General features: G+C 34.9%; 1 protein-coding gene across 2 annotated transcripts in view; it reads right to left on the bottom strand.

Annotated features, from left to right (window-relative positions):
* Positions 1–1107: 1107 nt before the first annotated feature.
* Positions 1108–16497, bottom strand: part of LOC148954727 (uncharacterized) — an 84700-nt gene continuing 69310 nt past the window's right edge. The window contains exons 10-13 of one of the 2 annotated variants that reach the window (XM_089086714.1): positions 16092–16286; positions 10925–11119; positions 4987–7051; positions 1108–2415 (exon numbers count right to left, since the gene is read on the bottom strand). In XM_089086714.1, the coding sequence (XP_088942840.1) occupies positions 2247–2415; positions 4987–7051; positions 10925–11119; positions 16092–16286 (2624 nt within the window). In that variant the 3' untranslated portion in view covers positions 1108–2246. The remainder of the gene's footprint in view (positions 2416–4986; positions 7052–10924; positions 11120–16091; positions 16287–16497) is intronic. The other variant, XM_089086715.1, reaches the window with a different exon arrangement.

Raw genomic sequence — 16497 nt, 5'->3', positions numbered from 1 at the left:
AAAATGAGCGTGGGAGCTTAACTAAACTTAATGAAACTTATATATTTGAAATCAGCATAAAAATTTGATTCTATTGATGTATCTATGGGTATCAAAATTCCGGTTTTTAGAGTTTCGGTTACTATTGAGCAGGGTCGCTCCTTAATTACAGTTTGTTACCACAAACTGTTTGATGCGAGTGTCATGTTAACTTATGGGCCATTTAATGACCAAATTTCGTATCGGTTACAAATAGATAATAGTTTTACCTACAAAACTGTAGCAGTGTATTAACGCTGGTATTTTTCCTCCCCAAACTCAATTTACTTAAGCTAGGACATGATCTATTTCCTACTTGTACCAGCCTGGGCAATAAAGCCCTCCAATGAAAATGTATTAATACTGCCTGGGATTCTGGCTATTTCTTCCTGCAATGTAACGCTAATCTGAGTCATTATCGTATGATCAGTCAGTTTTACAGGGAGTTATACCGCTATGCACTGGTGTCAATTTGGGGGAGAGGCCGGGGAGCATATCTGTATTTTTGCCCCTTCCCCAAGATTTGAGAAATACACCTTATTTTGGAGAGTATTCGCACTGAAAAATGCATTTTTGGAGTATTTTGTTAAAAAAAAAATCCAAGAAAAATTTCCACCCCTTGATTTGGAAAAATACATCCGCCCAAAAAATTTCATGAACTGACGTCACTGCGGCTATGACTGGTGCCTTGCACTTTTAATACCTTCCCTTTCAATATTAATACCTTCTCAACCTAAGCTAGACATAAAACCTTTATTATTCTTCAAATGCCCCATTCCTTGTCCTCAAATCCCATCCTCCCAACCTGAATAAATAAATCCTATATTAGTTTATGCTATATTTTCTAATCCTGAAAGATGGGTTTCTAAAACTCCTAACAAGTCTAATTAAAAAAAGCTCGAATTTGTCAGTCAAAGTGTCAATATTTCTCTTTCAACGTCGTAACGTTATGTGTCGCAAGTTTTATATTATTTAAACTATTAAAATTGTTATTGTCTCAAAAAAAGCGAAGGCTTTTTTGAAAGGTTAGTTTTTATTTTCATATTAGAATCCTAGCAACGTATGTCCTAGAAAATATGTTTTCTAAAATGCAGAAAATGATTTTTTATTTGATAACAAAATTTATTTGCTCTAAATATTGGCTACAATAAAAATTGCACAAAAGAACAAATATCACTGGTAATATTTAACAACAGACTTTCGTTTTTCGTCACTAATCAATCATCATAAAAGAAAAATCTTTCTAACATTCATCTTGATTCTACAATCCCACCGACAACCGTTACTACAGTCAGGTTTTCACATTCGAATAACATCAAATGATTAAGTTTACAGGGATTGTCAACCCTTGTCAACATGGCAAGGGTCAAGAAAAGGGACTAAACTTAAACATTTGTTGCTTAAAGCTAACTTTGGTAGTTATTCAGGTTCTTTGACATCTTGTTCTTCAACAAAAGACCGCAAACCGGTGTTAACTTGCAAAAATTTGCAAACCGTCAATCAAAAAGTCTAACAATATTTCTTATTTTCTGTTTCTTCTTTTTTCAGGTTTTCAAATTTTTAATGTTAGCAATTAGGCGCACCACGGAGAAATAGAGAAATTAATTGTAAAGAATGCTTTACATTTTTCAAAAAAGAGCCAATCAAGTTTCAAAAAGGCGGGTTATTTGTCTCTCCAGAAAACATAACCGTATTTGTCCTATTTTGCCGTTCAGCATTGATTTACAGTTGAAGGAAAAGGTGGAGCTATTTTTTATACGGCTATTGTAGATGGCTCACAAAAATATGTCGTATGAATTTACCAATAGAATTAAAGCAAAATTTTAAACATGGAAGTATAGGTCAGTAACCTCTCCATTTCTCTAGTTTTACATTCTTTAACACCATATTCTTTAACTTCCGCAGGCCGATGATGATTGACAAAATCTCTAAAACCATCAATCTAACACTCTCTAATTCAATCCTTTTCAGTTCAATCTGATCAGAATCTGTCTCTTATTTTCACTGGTGCCATGGTGTAAAAACGGTTGAAAATCACTCTTGTAGCGAATGTTTTTTTTATATACTCTTATTTCCTGGACACTTTCTAAAAGCAGAATTTTCAAATTAAAAAATAATAAATACTGGGATTCATCATTCCACTCGTAAAAAATATCCGAACAAAAAATATGGCAAAAATATCAACTATATAAACCGGGGCACTTTTTTGATACTCAAGAAAAAACACACTATTCCATTATTAATCTATCACCGGATATGTGAAAGTGAATTTCCCTTCCTAGCCGCTTGCCCAGACTTCTTCTTCGACGCTTAACGGCAGCAGTCATCATTTTTCTTAACATCGGCTCAGGCTGACACGCCCTTGGGTCGCATTCCATCATACCATTCATACCACACCTAGAAGACATTTTATAAGTCAATTACATATACGGAAAATATGACTAAGTGCCACTTTCTTGGGTTAAGGAAAGCTAGATTAAGATTTTTACACGGCATACAGAGGGGTTACAGAGGAGGGTATACGGGGGGTTAATACAGAGGGGTTACAGAGGAGGGTATACGGGGGGGGGTTTAATACAGAGGGGTTATAGGGTTTGACCCCCAGCCCAAATGTTTGTTTGACTCGTAAAACGTAATAAAATTGTATATAAACACATTTTTTATGGGTTTTTATGTTTTTTGTACCCCCCCCCCCCGAACAAAAATCCTGGATAAAGCCTTAGATGGTTAAGTTATATGTTCAGATTAAAGTGCCAAGCATATCAAAATAACCCCCCCCCCCCCTTCACCCATCTTAGTTCTGTTAAAACCCGAAAACAAATATTTTCTGAGATTTTTCTCTATTGTTTCAAAATTATGAAGTTCTACGGAAGTGCCAAATTCTCGTGAGCGTTGCCACGCTGAACCGTGAAAATAAATAAGCAATACTATTTGGTTAAGTTTGACAATACCTTTTGCCCACAAAAATAAACAATCAGCTGATTCCCAGAGACAGTTGCACCTCAAATAACAGCAACGCCTTTTCGAGCAATTTGGTGCAATATATTTCTAGGTTTTCTGCTGATTTTTAACCAGCTTTTCTTTTTGTTATTTGTTATTACTGCCAAAATCTGCATACCTGCATATGAATATCCTTTTTTTATTAAAAATTCAATTTCTGATTCCTCTAATTTTTAAACATATGCATGATTATTTAAGTTCTCACTTAACCATTTAAAATAATCAAATTTCATTTACACCGGCCTCGGTACTTTAAGTATGGTAGGTTGCCAAAAAAGGTGCTTTTCGCAATTTAGGCGCGGCAAAACATAAATCAGTGGCGCCTTGAATGGGGCACAAGAAAATATTTATAGTTAGTAAGAACTTCATTTGAAGGAGTAACGGATGAAGCTACAAACAGCGTGGGATGGAGAAGGAGTTTGCACAGGTGAGTGGGCCTCTGACAGGACGGTGCTTTAATGTGTTCCCAGTATTAGTAGCAATAGAATCTTGCGTCGACGTAACTGTACCTTGTGCTTGTACCCCCCCCCCCCCAACCGTCTAAAAAAATAGTGTGAAAACTGTTTTGAAGTGTCAATTTCCTGAGGCAATAAGGTCAAAAAAATGTATCCAACAGTGAGACTATATAGTTGAATAGTAGCGTATCTAAATTAAATTACAAATTGATCGTTATTGAAAATTGTAATAAATAGGCTAGATAAATGAAATAATAATACAAATTAATAAAATAAACCAAATTAAATCATACAATCTAATGTTTCATTTATTAAGGAAACATCAATATAAGAATCAAATGTATCATTATAACAAGGAAAAAGGAGTAAAATATCACAAATACATAAGTGTGATACATAAGAAAGAAGGGATTAGACACTTCTCTTTCGACAGAATACAAAATGGAGAAACATAAAATGGAGAAAATTAGGAAAATAGAGCATAAAATGAAAAATCCATAAGACCCGTAAACCAGAAAAGTTAGAAACATGAGAATTAATGAAGTGAATATTTGTTAAAATTACACTTGAAACTTGAGCCTGATTTTTCGAAAAACCTGGTTTTTCGCTTTTTAAAATTTTTTTAACATCTCAGTTTTATATTGTGTTTTCAACTTTCACTTCAACGTGATAAATTTTCAAATTTGTTGTACAGTTTTCAAGGAAGCTTAGCAACCAAAACAATGATTACTTAATTATTAAATATATAGATGAAAATAACATAAATTAATTGATAGTATTGAGATCATTTTAGCATGATCATTAATTGAGATACAAATATTAAAGTTATTCGTAAAAACAAAAGACACTGGAAACGGATAAGAGGAACATACTTTCACTGAATAATGAAAAAAAAATGAAAACGCATATAAATAGAAAAACAAAAACATAAATCCAATGTAAAATTAAAAAAGAACAAAGATGTTATTAAAGCAGAGCAATGCTTAGTAAAACAATAAAAAGTTTGAAACAAGCTGAATTTAAATTTATAAAAAATTTCGTTTCAATTAAAATTCTACACTAATTTAGATCTTATCTGAAATTATATGAAACTATATTCTTACTTTTGTTTTAATTATCTCTTATTCTAAGTAGCTCATGTTCGATCAGTACCTATAATATAGACTAGTTTGAAAAATGTACAAACTTTTACCCCTTATACTTTTTTGGAAAAAGCTTATTTTCGGCCAAATGTAAAGCAATGCTAAAAAAAACATGCCATTATTTTTTGTATTCCATGCAAATGTTGTATGCAAATTTTTTGCTAGCACAAAAATGAATTACGGTTAAAAAAGTAAAACGTTTTCGAACCTGTGTTTTCTCAATCCCCTTAACACCGGCAAAATTAACGATTTTTAAAGTGTGGTTAAAGAATAAACCAGAAAACGATTAAAAAACGATTTTTAAAGAATGCAACCAGTAAATATTTTGAGTTATAAAGGGAAGACTAGAATAATATTGAATCAATACTCACTTGCACTCTAAGCATGGTCCAGATGCTCTTGGTATTATTTCACCTTGCTGGAAAAATTCGCCAAGAATTTCACAACCTTGAATCTGCACTTGGGTGAGCGGCAAGGCTATTGGCTGCGGGTTCCTCATGAGTACAGGCAGTGGAGGAATAGTAGGTTGAACTGTAATGTTTTGGAAAGCTTGTCTAACTGGACACTCGTATCTGGGACAGCAGAATCCGCCAATCGCTTCTTCAAAACAGCCCGGAATGGGGGGAGGACAGCTTTGCTGCAAGCATATAATATCACCACGGAAGCAGAAACAGAAATCGCATGGATCATCGCGTGGGATTTGTTGCGCTGAGACAAATACTTTGCCGTCAAATAAGCAAGCACCAGGACCAATCACAAGGTCTGGAGACTCTTCTTCGTCAAACTCTGAATCTTCCTCAATCTCTTCGGGTTCTCGCGAATCTGAATCTAGTTCTTCTAGGAGGGAAACCTCAGCTGTACCAACTGCTGGATTCAGATCTGAGGGGTCTAATTCTTCAAGAGGTTGGATTTCAGCATCATCTGTCTCTGGTACAGGTTCGACTATAGTTTGTGCCTCTTCTCCAGATACACCAGGACCATCAGCATTAGAACTTTGATTGTCGGAGGATGCTTCTTCATCTTTGTCTTCTGCGTTTTCCTCTACTTCAGTCTCTTTATTTGGGCCTTGCTCAGTATCTAGAACAAGGTTTCCTTCAGCTGGTCCTTGTACAATTTCCTCTTGAGGCACAGTATCGGTGTCTTCAGAGTCAGGATCAACTTTGTTTGCATCGTCTTCATTCTCAGCTTGTTCTCCTTCACTTTCTGCACCTATTTCATCTATACTATTTTCACTTGTGTTGTCTAATCCTACTTCCGAAGCCTGGGGAGAATCTTCTTCTTCTGCGATACTATTTGATACCTCACTTTCACCCTCTATTTGTTCCATCTGTTGTCCTACATTTTCTTGAGATTCAGACAGCTGAGAATCTTGGCCAGAAACCAGGTTATCAGTTGACAATATTTCACCATTCCCTTGATTATTTTCATTTGTCTGTGTGTTTTCTTGCGATCCCGACTGTCCGGGAGCTCCATTGTCGGGAACACTGTTTTCAATTTCGGTTTCATTCTCAGCTTCTGTTTCAAAATTTCCATCATCTTTTCCTTCTTCGCCTTGCGATGGTTTATTGTCACTTTCTGTTTCTTCAACCTTTTGTGTTTCTAGATTGTCACCTACTAGGTGCTCTTCAGCACTAGTAACCTCTTGTGCTCCAATATCACTCATTGACTCACCTTCCGGCCTTACATTAATTTCTTCCCCTGGTTTTTCCTGATTCTCTGATGTTACTTCTGGCAAATTAACAGAATCAGTAATTGTTTCTTTATTATCCATGCTATTGTCTTCTACTTCTGTATTCTCTGGTGTTTCATTTTCAGAATTTGGAACAGATTCTAAGTCACTATCAGTTGCTAGGTTTTCAGCAGTAGCTTCCTTTATTGGTTCTAAGGATTCGGTTGCAGTTTGACCTTCTTCTGTTTTTATATCTTCTCCTTTATTGCTGTCATCATTGTCTTTCTCAGATTCCACGTTCTCATTTAAGCCCGTGTCTCCCTCAGATAATTCTTGAATTCCACTTTCATTGCCTTGGTTCTTTTCTTCGTCCATTACTTCTTCGTCAATTTTTTCCTCAAGAGTAACTGGCTTATTGTTATTATCTTCTGCTGTCGATTGAGGGGCAAAAGTATTGTCACCAAGATTTGATGCAATTACTTGATGAGATCCTTGATCTTCACTCGTAACATCATCTTTTCCAAATAGTTCATCAAGATTTATAATCATACTATTTCCTCCTTGAAGGGGTTTCTGGGAATTCAAGGAAGAAGCAATATCTTCAGGGACTTCAGATTCTTGAGAAGGGGATCCAGGGAATATTACAGCATCATCTGGTATATCTGGTTGAGATTCACTTGTTTCTGGCAAGACTGTTGCTGATTGATTCTCTTCACCAGCAAGCTGTGACTCAGATGGAGGGAAGACGGATCCGCTTTCGCCATCTTCTAAAATAGAAAGACGAATTTAAACGTTAGCATTAATACAGTTAAAATCATAGACTTAATACATTTCAACAGGAAACATAGTAATATTATAATTCAGATTGCAGCGGTAGCTAGCAACCTAGTAAGAGACGATCACGCCCAATAGTAAAAAATCAAATAGCTCATAACTACTAAAACTAGAATCAGATCAGAAAACGAAAAAATTTATTAGAACCATCTTGTCCAAAACCACAATATAGCAAATTTACCGTCCCTTGGCTTGAACAACAAGGGAAATATGTTGGATTGAAAATCAAGAAAAGTGGCTGCAACCACTATATTCTGCAGAAACGGCATATTTTTTTTCTTTCTTTTTTCCTCAGATAGCTAGGCACTGGAACATCGTAGAGTTTTTTAATGGCTCAATTTAAAGGAAATTGATGCGGTTAAAAACCTTTTGGCAATTTAAAAAACAGTTTTAGGACGAGAAAAAGCTATCTTTGACAAGATTAATCATTTCCAAACTCGTTTTAAAAACAGGCACTTGCTTCCAGGGCCAAATTTGTATCTTTGGCACCCCTAGGCCACAACGTTTTGGCACCCCTAGGCCCAAGTAATTTTGTTTTTTTTGGGGGGGGGCACAGAGATTTACAGGGAAATTCCCTAAAATTCGGGGATAGTAGAAGCCCTGAACAGAAGGCAACTGATGAGTAATGAGCCAAAAGTAATGCAAGAGAGAGGTGATACCGAGCTCTCAGCTGCTATTCTTGGGAGATATCTGACAGTTATAAGCGGTAACAGAACTCCCGTGTCGTTTTAAAATCACTTTTCTGTGAATAGGCAGCACAGCAGCAAAGTGCACCTGGCACATTGACGATAAATCACATCAGTCAAGTTTTTGTTAAGAAAAAAAATCGCTTCGTGTTTTTTTGTGCCCCTCGGTATTCTGAGCCCCCAGGCCCGGGTCTAGTGGGCCTATGCGTAAATCCTGGCCTGCTTGCTTCAAAAACACAGGTATTGATTAAAAAATTTAACACAAAACTATTATGATATTTTGCTGCAAATTTCTTATTTCAATCTTAAAAATATTATTTATTTTCTCTCAATCAGCATCTGAATTAATGATATACAAATATTGACTTCTATGAGTTAATAAAGATTTTTGTATGGCTTATTGATCTTAAATATTTCAACCGGGAAAAAATACGAATGCGATTTTCCAGTTTAATTCGGTAAAGATTGCTGAAATATATAGGTTTTAAACATAGCGTCAAATTTAAAATGTATTTGAATGAAAATCAAATCTAAAATATCAGACCTTAATTGTCGAATAATTGTCTTAAGTGTCATTAATTTGGTTGTCACCAACTGTAAGCCAATGTCGTAATCTTTTCAATTAAGTATCATATACACAAAGTACAATAACCCGGATTTCAGCCGTAACTTAAACAGCTTGTATTTTAGGAACTATATTGTAGCAACCGTCGAATTCAGAAGGCGTTATATCAAATATTCTGTTAAAGTAATAATAATACTATAATATATTAATAATAAAATAATAATAATAATCCACGATTTTAACGTAATACGTTGGATTGATTGCTTGAATCGGCTTTCCTATTTCTTATTGGGTTCTCAGGCTCATAACAGGTTTATGTTTTAAGCAATTTTTTTCATTATTTTATTTTATGTTTACACATATACATATTTACACTAATTTTATGTCTACAAATTTTAACTATATTTTATTTATATTACAATTGTATTCGTGTAAAATACATTACATCGGCTTTTCTCAAAGGCAAAAAAGGTTAGAATTTGGGGTTTCTGATATCAAGCTGTTCTTGCAAAAGGAACTCTTTGTTAATAACAATCGTAAGAGCCCACAATAGCTTTTTTTAAGATTTTTACTTTCCTGCGAAGTTTGTGTTGCTTAACACATCCATTTTTGAAAAACTGCTGCAGCCATTGATGAGCCCAGGAATTTAAGTTTTGTATGTGTGAAATCATGGTGGCTTTTGTAGCCCTCCTGTAGCACACTTTGTGATTAAACATGCAAAGTTTATGTTTAGCCTCTTCTTTCAAGAAAAAAAAAAGTCAAAATCTTCACGAAAGGGTTTTCTATCACAAAGCAGAAAGTTGTGAAACTCTGCTAAGAGCGACTATCTTGAAAACTACACTACTCCAAATTCAAATTCAAGATTTTCCATTTGGCACATAAAATAATCAGACACAAATATTCAAATAAAGCTAACGGGAAGTTAAACTTGAATAGAAGGCTCAGAAAAAATTTTTACAACCAGATTTTTTCGTAAATTTAAGATTCCACTACTTGGAGCCAGGAATGACAACTTTCAGGCCAGACTGTTATAAAATAATATCGAAATGCTACCAATACCAAAAATTTTGTACTCAAGACTGCTGAAATTACAGCCGAGATTGCAGAAATTATCACTAAAATTTCAAGAATATAACCGAGGATATTCAATGCGAAGCTGATATTGCAGAGAAACATAACCCCGTCATCAACGGTAAATATTATACCCTTTTTATTTTATTTTTTTCTTTAAAAGAGTGGCAATTCAGATTTTTAAACTTAGTGTTTAGTTCAAGCCTATTTGCTATTAAAGTGTCTAGCTTGAGCAGATAATTTGACTTGTTCTTTATTCAAAGACGGGGTGACTACAGAAGCACATTGTTCTCAACCCTTCCTATTCTTTTTTATACATACTGACCTTGAATTTTCCATCCCAAAGAAATATATTTGATGCAGTGCTATTTACGACGTATTTGAATTGTTTATTAATCACAAGCTGGTTGCTTTAAAACTAAATAAAACGGCCTTTTTTTAAAGATTTCAACGTAGAATGATTCAAAATAACAGGCTCAAAATTAATCAGTCAAAAATCAATGACAGGGTTTTAGCCGCCAGCTCATGAAAGACGGATATACAAAGCTAATAGATAAAAAATAAGGAAAACGAAGATCATTTTAGAAGGGAAAAATTATCAAAACAGACAGTTCAACCCTTGCTTAAAATTTCTCTATAAGGTGTCTGGTGTATTGCCTTTGGATTAATTAGGCTTTAAATTGTTTTGGACAAGTTCATAGATCACTGCTCGCAGAAGAACTGAAGAAACTAACTCTTTTACATTATAATTGAGGAAGGAAGGGACTTTTCTCCCTCCTCTTCGTTCTACTAAATACTATCCCTCCTCTTCAAATCCCTTCTACAATCCCTTCAAATCCTCCTTCTACAAATCCCTCCTCTTCATTCTACAGAATACTTAGCACCACCAGCATTTTAATTAATAAATATTTTTTTTAGTGTAGTGCGCTCTCATCAAAACATAAACATGATTAAATCTATTTGAAATTTGAATTGTCTTGAAGCGAATAGGCTACCTCGACATCTATAGATTTGTATCTAAATTGCTACCTTTTACTTCACTACAGCAAGACCAGGGAGACAAAAGGAGGGTTAACTAATGTTAACTGAAAGGTCCTATAATCCATTACCCAGTTACTACACCGCATCAAATCTCACAAACTGCTAATAATATGAATTTTCAGCCTGATGCATTGAATGCCTAGAAGCAAAAGGCCTATTTCAAGATCTATCGAAATATACCTAAATACTACACCGTTACTTCACTACAAAAAGACTAGAGAAGAAAGAAGGGGGCTAAATGGTGTTAAACGAAAATCCCCTTGCCCAAAAGAGAATCAGCATATTTTCAAACCGTTTGCCAAAAATACTTTAGAATATCTTATTTATTTTACAAGGGCAATAGCAAAACATCTGAAACACTGCACAGTACAACACTGTTGACAATTTCGCCACCCCACTACTCACCCATTACCTGAAATCATAGGATATAGGTGGCTACTCACGCAAGCATTTCCAGTTAGGGCAACATTCACCAGGAACGTCAACCTTTACAAGACGGCAGCCAAGTTCAGGTGGACGAGAGCACACAGGTGTGATGCATTCAAGTTGTGAGTTGATACAGAAACAGGATCGACATGAATCATTGGTGGGGACAGGTGAAAAGTTTTCATAAACTTCTCCTTCCACGAAACAAGATCCTGGAATTTAAGAAAAAAAAATTACTGACCTTGTTTTCACGACAAAAGTGCATGCTAAACTTTTATGACAGAAAGCTTTGATACTAGGACATTTGGCTGTGACCTTAATAGGATATATCGAAATATAATTTAACTTTAATTAAACTACAAGCTCCATGAACAGTGCATCGTTACAAAGCCAGATAAGACAAGATTAAAACAACCTTAGTGTAAATTCGCTAAAATTTGTATTTCAATTAAAGGTACGAGTTTATTTGAATTCAAACTGAAATTTTCTGAATTTAGGAAGATTCTCTTGTTATTAAACATTTTTTTTTCTTGATTATGCAATGGCTAGGTTAAAAATGGCATAACAGTAAAGTTAAAATTACAAATATAGATATATCTATCGTGCCTTTTAGACAAAAATGGTTCTTTTTTCCTCTGGTGAGTTTAAAGCAAAAATAAAAAAGACCTACTAAATGAATGCAGCTATTGATTTCCTTTTTTACTAACGGTTTTTACTAGGCAGTGCTAGATGGCATTAGTAGTTTTTCCTCATAGACAAAATGGATTTTTGTTTGCCTTACCAATTCCCTCCGTTTTTCGTTGATGACCATCAAGAGCACCCCCTAAAGGGGGGACACCTCCTGCTTTATTGCTGAGTTTAATTTAGTCCTAAATTTCTTCAATCCCCTAAAAGCTAACAAGGTAAAACCAAGATCATCTACTACTTTAATTACTGCTAATAACTCGTCGCAGAACAAAGCCACTTAGACCACCATGGCGCAAAGCCTCATCCGTTTTGGACCATATTTACCTCAATTATCATCATTCCTTGAGAAACAAAGACTTGCGACAGGCTTAAGGTGCAGTCCTCAAAGCTTTCAGGCGCGGCTTAAAGGAATTAAATAAAAAAACAAGTTTTTCAACTAAAAGTAAGGAGCAACATTAAAACTTAAAAGAAACAGAAATTATTATGTATATTAGGGGTTTGCCCCCTCGTCAATACTTCACTTTTTACGCTAAAGTTCGAATTTTGTTCCAATTCTTTAAGAATGACCCCTGAATAAAAAAGGCTGTTTAATTAGAATAAATAGCTCTTTTGAAAATACTAAGACAACTTTAGCGTAAAGAGCAAGGTATTGACGAGGGGACGAACCCCCTCATATACATAAAAATTTTTGTTAGTTTTCAGTTTTAATGTTGCTCTTTACTTTCACTTTCTTTACTTTCTTTTTTTATTTAATTTCTAATCATTTTTAAATAATGCTGGGAAATCCTGGGCCCCTTCATGAAAAATTCTTTCCCCCGCGGAAAAATTCCTCCACGGAAATATCCTATCACGTACTCCCCTCCCCTGACCCCCCCCCCCCCACTAGAAAAAATCCCCCCTGAAAACATTCGTATACTTCTCAATAACCAATATTATATGTAAACAATGGGTGAAGTTCATAACTTGCAGCCCTTCCCCCGAGGACTTTGGGGGATCAAGTCATCCTCAAAGACATAGCTATTAGATTTTTCAACTATGCTGAACAAAATGGCTAACTCAAAATTTTGATCAGGTGACTTTGGGAAAAAATGTATCGTGGGAGGGGGCCTAGTTTCCCTCCAATTTTAGGGTTCGCTGATACGCTGAATCTAATGGTGTGATTTTCATTAAGATTATAAGACCTTTAGGGGGTGTTTCTCCCTTTTTTCAAAAATAGGGTGAATTTTGTCAAGCTCGTACCTTTTGATGCGTAAGTCTAAACTTGATAAAACTTATATATTTGAAATTATTATAATAATCTAATTGTTTTGATGTATCTATTGGTATCAAAATCTGTGTATTAGAATTTTCGCCACTATTGAGCCGTGTCGCTCCTTACTTACAGTTCGTTCCCACAAACTGTTTGATTAGATTAAATGAATAAACTATATGAATTAGAAATCAATTAATTTAATTTACAAACATATATCAAAGCTGAACATTAGATGGCTTTCCAAATCTTGTTTTAAGGACTGAAAAAATCTCCATTCATTTTTATTCTATTACTCTGAATTACCAAGGACAGTGAAAATGGAATCTGACCGTTGGGTTGGTTAAATGGAAACTTAAACAGCCGTAAACATTTTCACAAAATTAGGATCGAATCGGAAATTTAACTTTTAGATGAAAACCACCTCCATATGTAATTATGGAGTTTCGGTAGCAGCGGGTACTAAATAAAAAAAGGGGTGAAAAATCGGCCCAAAATGAGCTAAAATCACGCTGCATCAAACAGTATAAAAAGGAATAGCTTTTTTTTCGGTGGTGTAGCTGGGAATCAACAAATTGTTCATGCTTGAAGTTTTGCAGACGTTGAGTGTTTTTAAATTTAGCTAATTAGTTTTGATTATTTATCATTGTTGTAACCCTTGAAAAATATGAAAAACAGTTGAAAACTGTTTTTCGAAAACTGTGAGCAACACTTGACAAACGTGAAAAACAGTTGAGAACTGTTTTTCAAAAACTGTGAGCAACACTTGAAAAATGTGGTATTGTCCTAAAATGTGGTACTATTTTGTATCAGCCAGAAAAAATCTTAGAAAGTCGCAATTTTTAAACATAAGATGAGTCCATAGTAGGGGGGGTGTTATAAGTTTAAGTCCTCGTTACTTTAAACATTCGCATATCAAATAGTTCGTGGTAGCGAACTGTAAGTAAGGAGCGACCCGGCTCAATGGTAACCGAAACTCTAGAAAACGGTATTTTGATACAAATAGATACATCAAAAGAATTAAATTTTAATGCTGACTTCAAATATATAAGTTTCATCAAGTTTAGTTCTACCCATCAAAAGTTAGGCGCCTGAGAAAATTTGGCTGATTTTCGAAAAAGGGGGAAAGACCCCCTAAAAGTTATAGAACCTTAATGAAAATCAGACCATCATATTCAGCGTATCAGAGAACCCTACTGTAGAGGTTACAAGCTCCTATCTACAAAAATGTGGAATATTGCATTTTTTGCCAGAAGAAAGATCACGGGTGCGTGTTTATTTGTTTTTTTTTTGTTTTTTTGTTTCCCTGGGGTGATCGTATCGACCCAGTGGTCCTAGAATATCGTGGGAGGGCTCAATGGAATGGAAATTAGAAGTTCTAGTGCACTTTTTAAGTGACCAAAAAAATGGAGGGCAACTAAGCCCCCTCCCACGCCCATTTTTTCCCCAAAGTCACCCGATCAAAATTTTGAGATAGCCATTTTGTTCAGCATGTTCGAAAATATTTTAAGTATGTCTTTTAGGATGACTTAATACCCCGAAGTTCCCGGGGGGAGGGCCGAAATTTATGAACTTTACCCGATGTTAACATATAGTATTGGTTATTTGGAAGTATACTGGGGTTTTCAGGGGAGATTTCTTCTGGTAGTGGGGGGGGGGTCGGGGGTTATGTGGGAGGATCTTTCCATGAAGGAAGTTTTCATGGGGGAAGGGACATTACTATGAAGGGGACGCCGGACTTCCCAGCATTATTTAAAAAAAGATCAGAAATTAAATATAAAAAAAAACAAGTTTTTCAGCTGCAACAGCAGCAACATCAAAACTTTAAACGAACAGAAAATATTACATATATGATTGGGTTCACCCCCTAGTCAATACCTCGCTTTTTAAGCCAAAGATTTCTTAGTACTTTCATAAGAGCTATTTATTCTAATTAACGGCCTTTTTGATTAAACGGTCATTTTTAAAGAATTGGAACAAAATTCAAACTTTAGCTTAAAGAGCAAGGTATTGACTAGGGGGCGAACCCCCTAATATATGAATTAAAATTAAATGAATATAGAAGTTCGCTACGTAAGTTAATTCGTAAGTTACGTATATTTATTACTAATAAAAACGTTCGTAAATAAAATTAAACAATTTTCCAGAAAGCCATTTAACCAAATAAAAGTAAATTAATATGCAGATTTTGTTTTAATTATTCATGTACGGTGAGCCAAGATCAAAACGTGCATTTATTCAAAACCGTTCAAAAATTAAATAAAAAAACAAGTTTTTTAACTGAAAGTAAGGAGCGACATTAAAACTTAAAACGAACAGAAATTACTCCGTATATGAAAGGGGCTGTCCCCTCCTCCACGCCTCACTTTTTTTCGCTAAAGTTTTTTATTGTTTTGAAAAATAAAGTTGTGAGACAGAGTCAAACGTTAGCGTAAAGAGCGAGGCGTTGAGGAGGGGACAGCCCCTTTCATATACGGAATAATTTCTGTTCGTTTTAAGTTTTAATGTCGCTCCTTACTTTCAGTTTAAAAAACTTGTTTTTTTCTTATTTAATATTAAATAAGAATCTATATATGGAACAGATATTCATTACATGGATTCTTAAGCTATTTATGCATTAATCTTCCATATCTTTAGGTGATGCATTTCTAGTATTTATTATAAACCATTGCAAAGTACTTACAACAAATTTTGCTAATAATAATGTAAATATATAAATTAATTAAATGGTAAACCACTAATATAATTTAGAACATAACAAAGATAGAGGTTATGTTAATAAAACTTGACATCCAAATCAATTTTTGGAATACTTAGATCTTGTCTTGAGAAACTGTTTGCCTGACGTTTACAGTCACATTTACCGGTACACATGCATTGTAGAGGGTCGTCTCCAAATCTTTGCACTGACTTGCAGCTCAATGACTCTGGTGGTGATGGACAATTGGGGCCATGGTAGTTCCCAAATTCTTTTTATAGAGAAAAAATATAAAGTCATTGGGTATCAGTCATTCCGGGTCACCTCTAAAAATATAGTTATATTTACCGGGACAAGTATATTGTGGACAGTAGTCTCCAGATCTTTCCACCAGTGAGCAATCCAACGACTTTGGTGGAGATGGGCAGTTGGTGTCGCAGTGGTTCCCGAATCCTTTTTATACAGAACAAAATATATGGTCACTTGGTATCAGTTATGTCTACTACTAAATTAGTTACCAGATCACCTCTAAAAATACAGTTATATTTACCGGGACACGCATATTGTGGACAGCAGTCTCCAGATCTTTCCACCGGTGAGCAATTCAATGACTCTGGTGGAGACGGGCAGTTGGGGACAGAGCATGTTACAATAGAATCCTTGCAAACACAGTTAATCATGCAGGAAGAGCTGCTTCTGACAAATCCTCCATTTGGATATGTTATACCTTCCACAAAGCAGTTACCTAAGAAAAAAAGAATCTTCTTCATTTAAAAATAGCTAAGGGTTTGTCTCATTACTACTTTTTTTGTGATGTGTCACAAAAGAGCTAGTTGTTTAATAGATTTGTGATATTAATTTATTACCAAACACTAAATGTTTTTATTTGCCAATCTTACCAGATTTTAATGATAATGTGTATGATTTAGAATATATTCTTGTCTGCAAATTTAACA

Source organism: Artemia sp. Qi Xiang Cuo, chromosome 3 (genome assembly GCF_049724085.1).
Source record: "Artemia sp. Qi Xiang Cuo chromosome 3, ASM4972408v1, whole genome shotgun sequence".
NCBI classification, from domain to species: domain Eukaryota; kingdom Metazoa; phylum Arthropoda; class Branchiopoda; order Anostraca; family Artemiidae; genus Artemia; species Artemia sp. Qi Xiang Cuo.
This window is presented reverse-complemented; position numbering and strand designations above follow the sequence as displayed.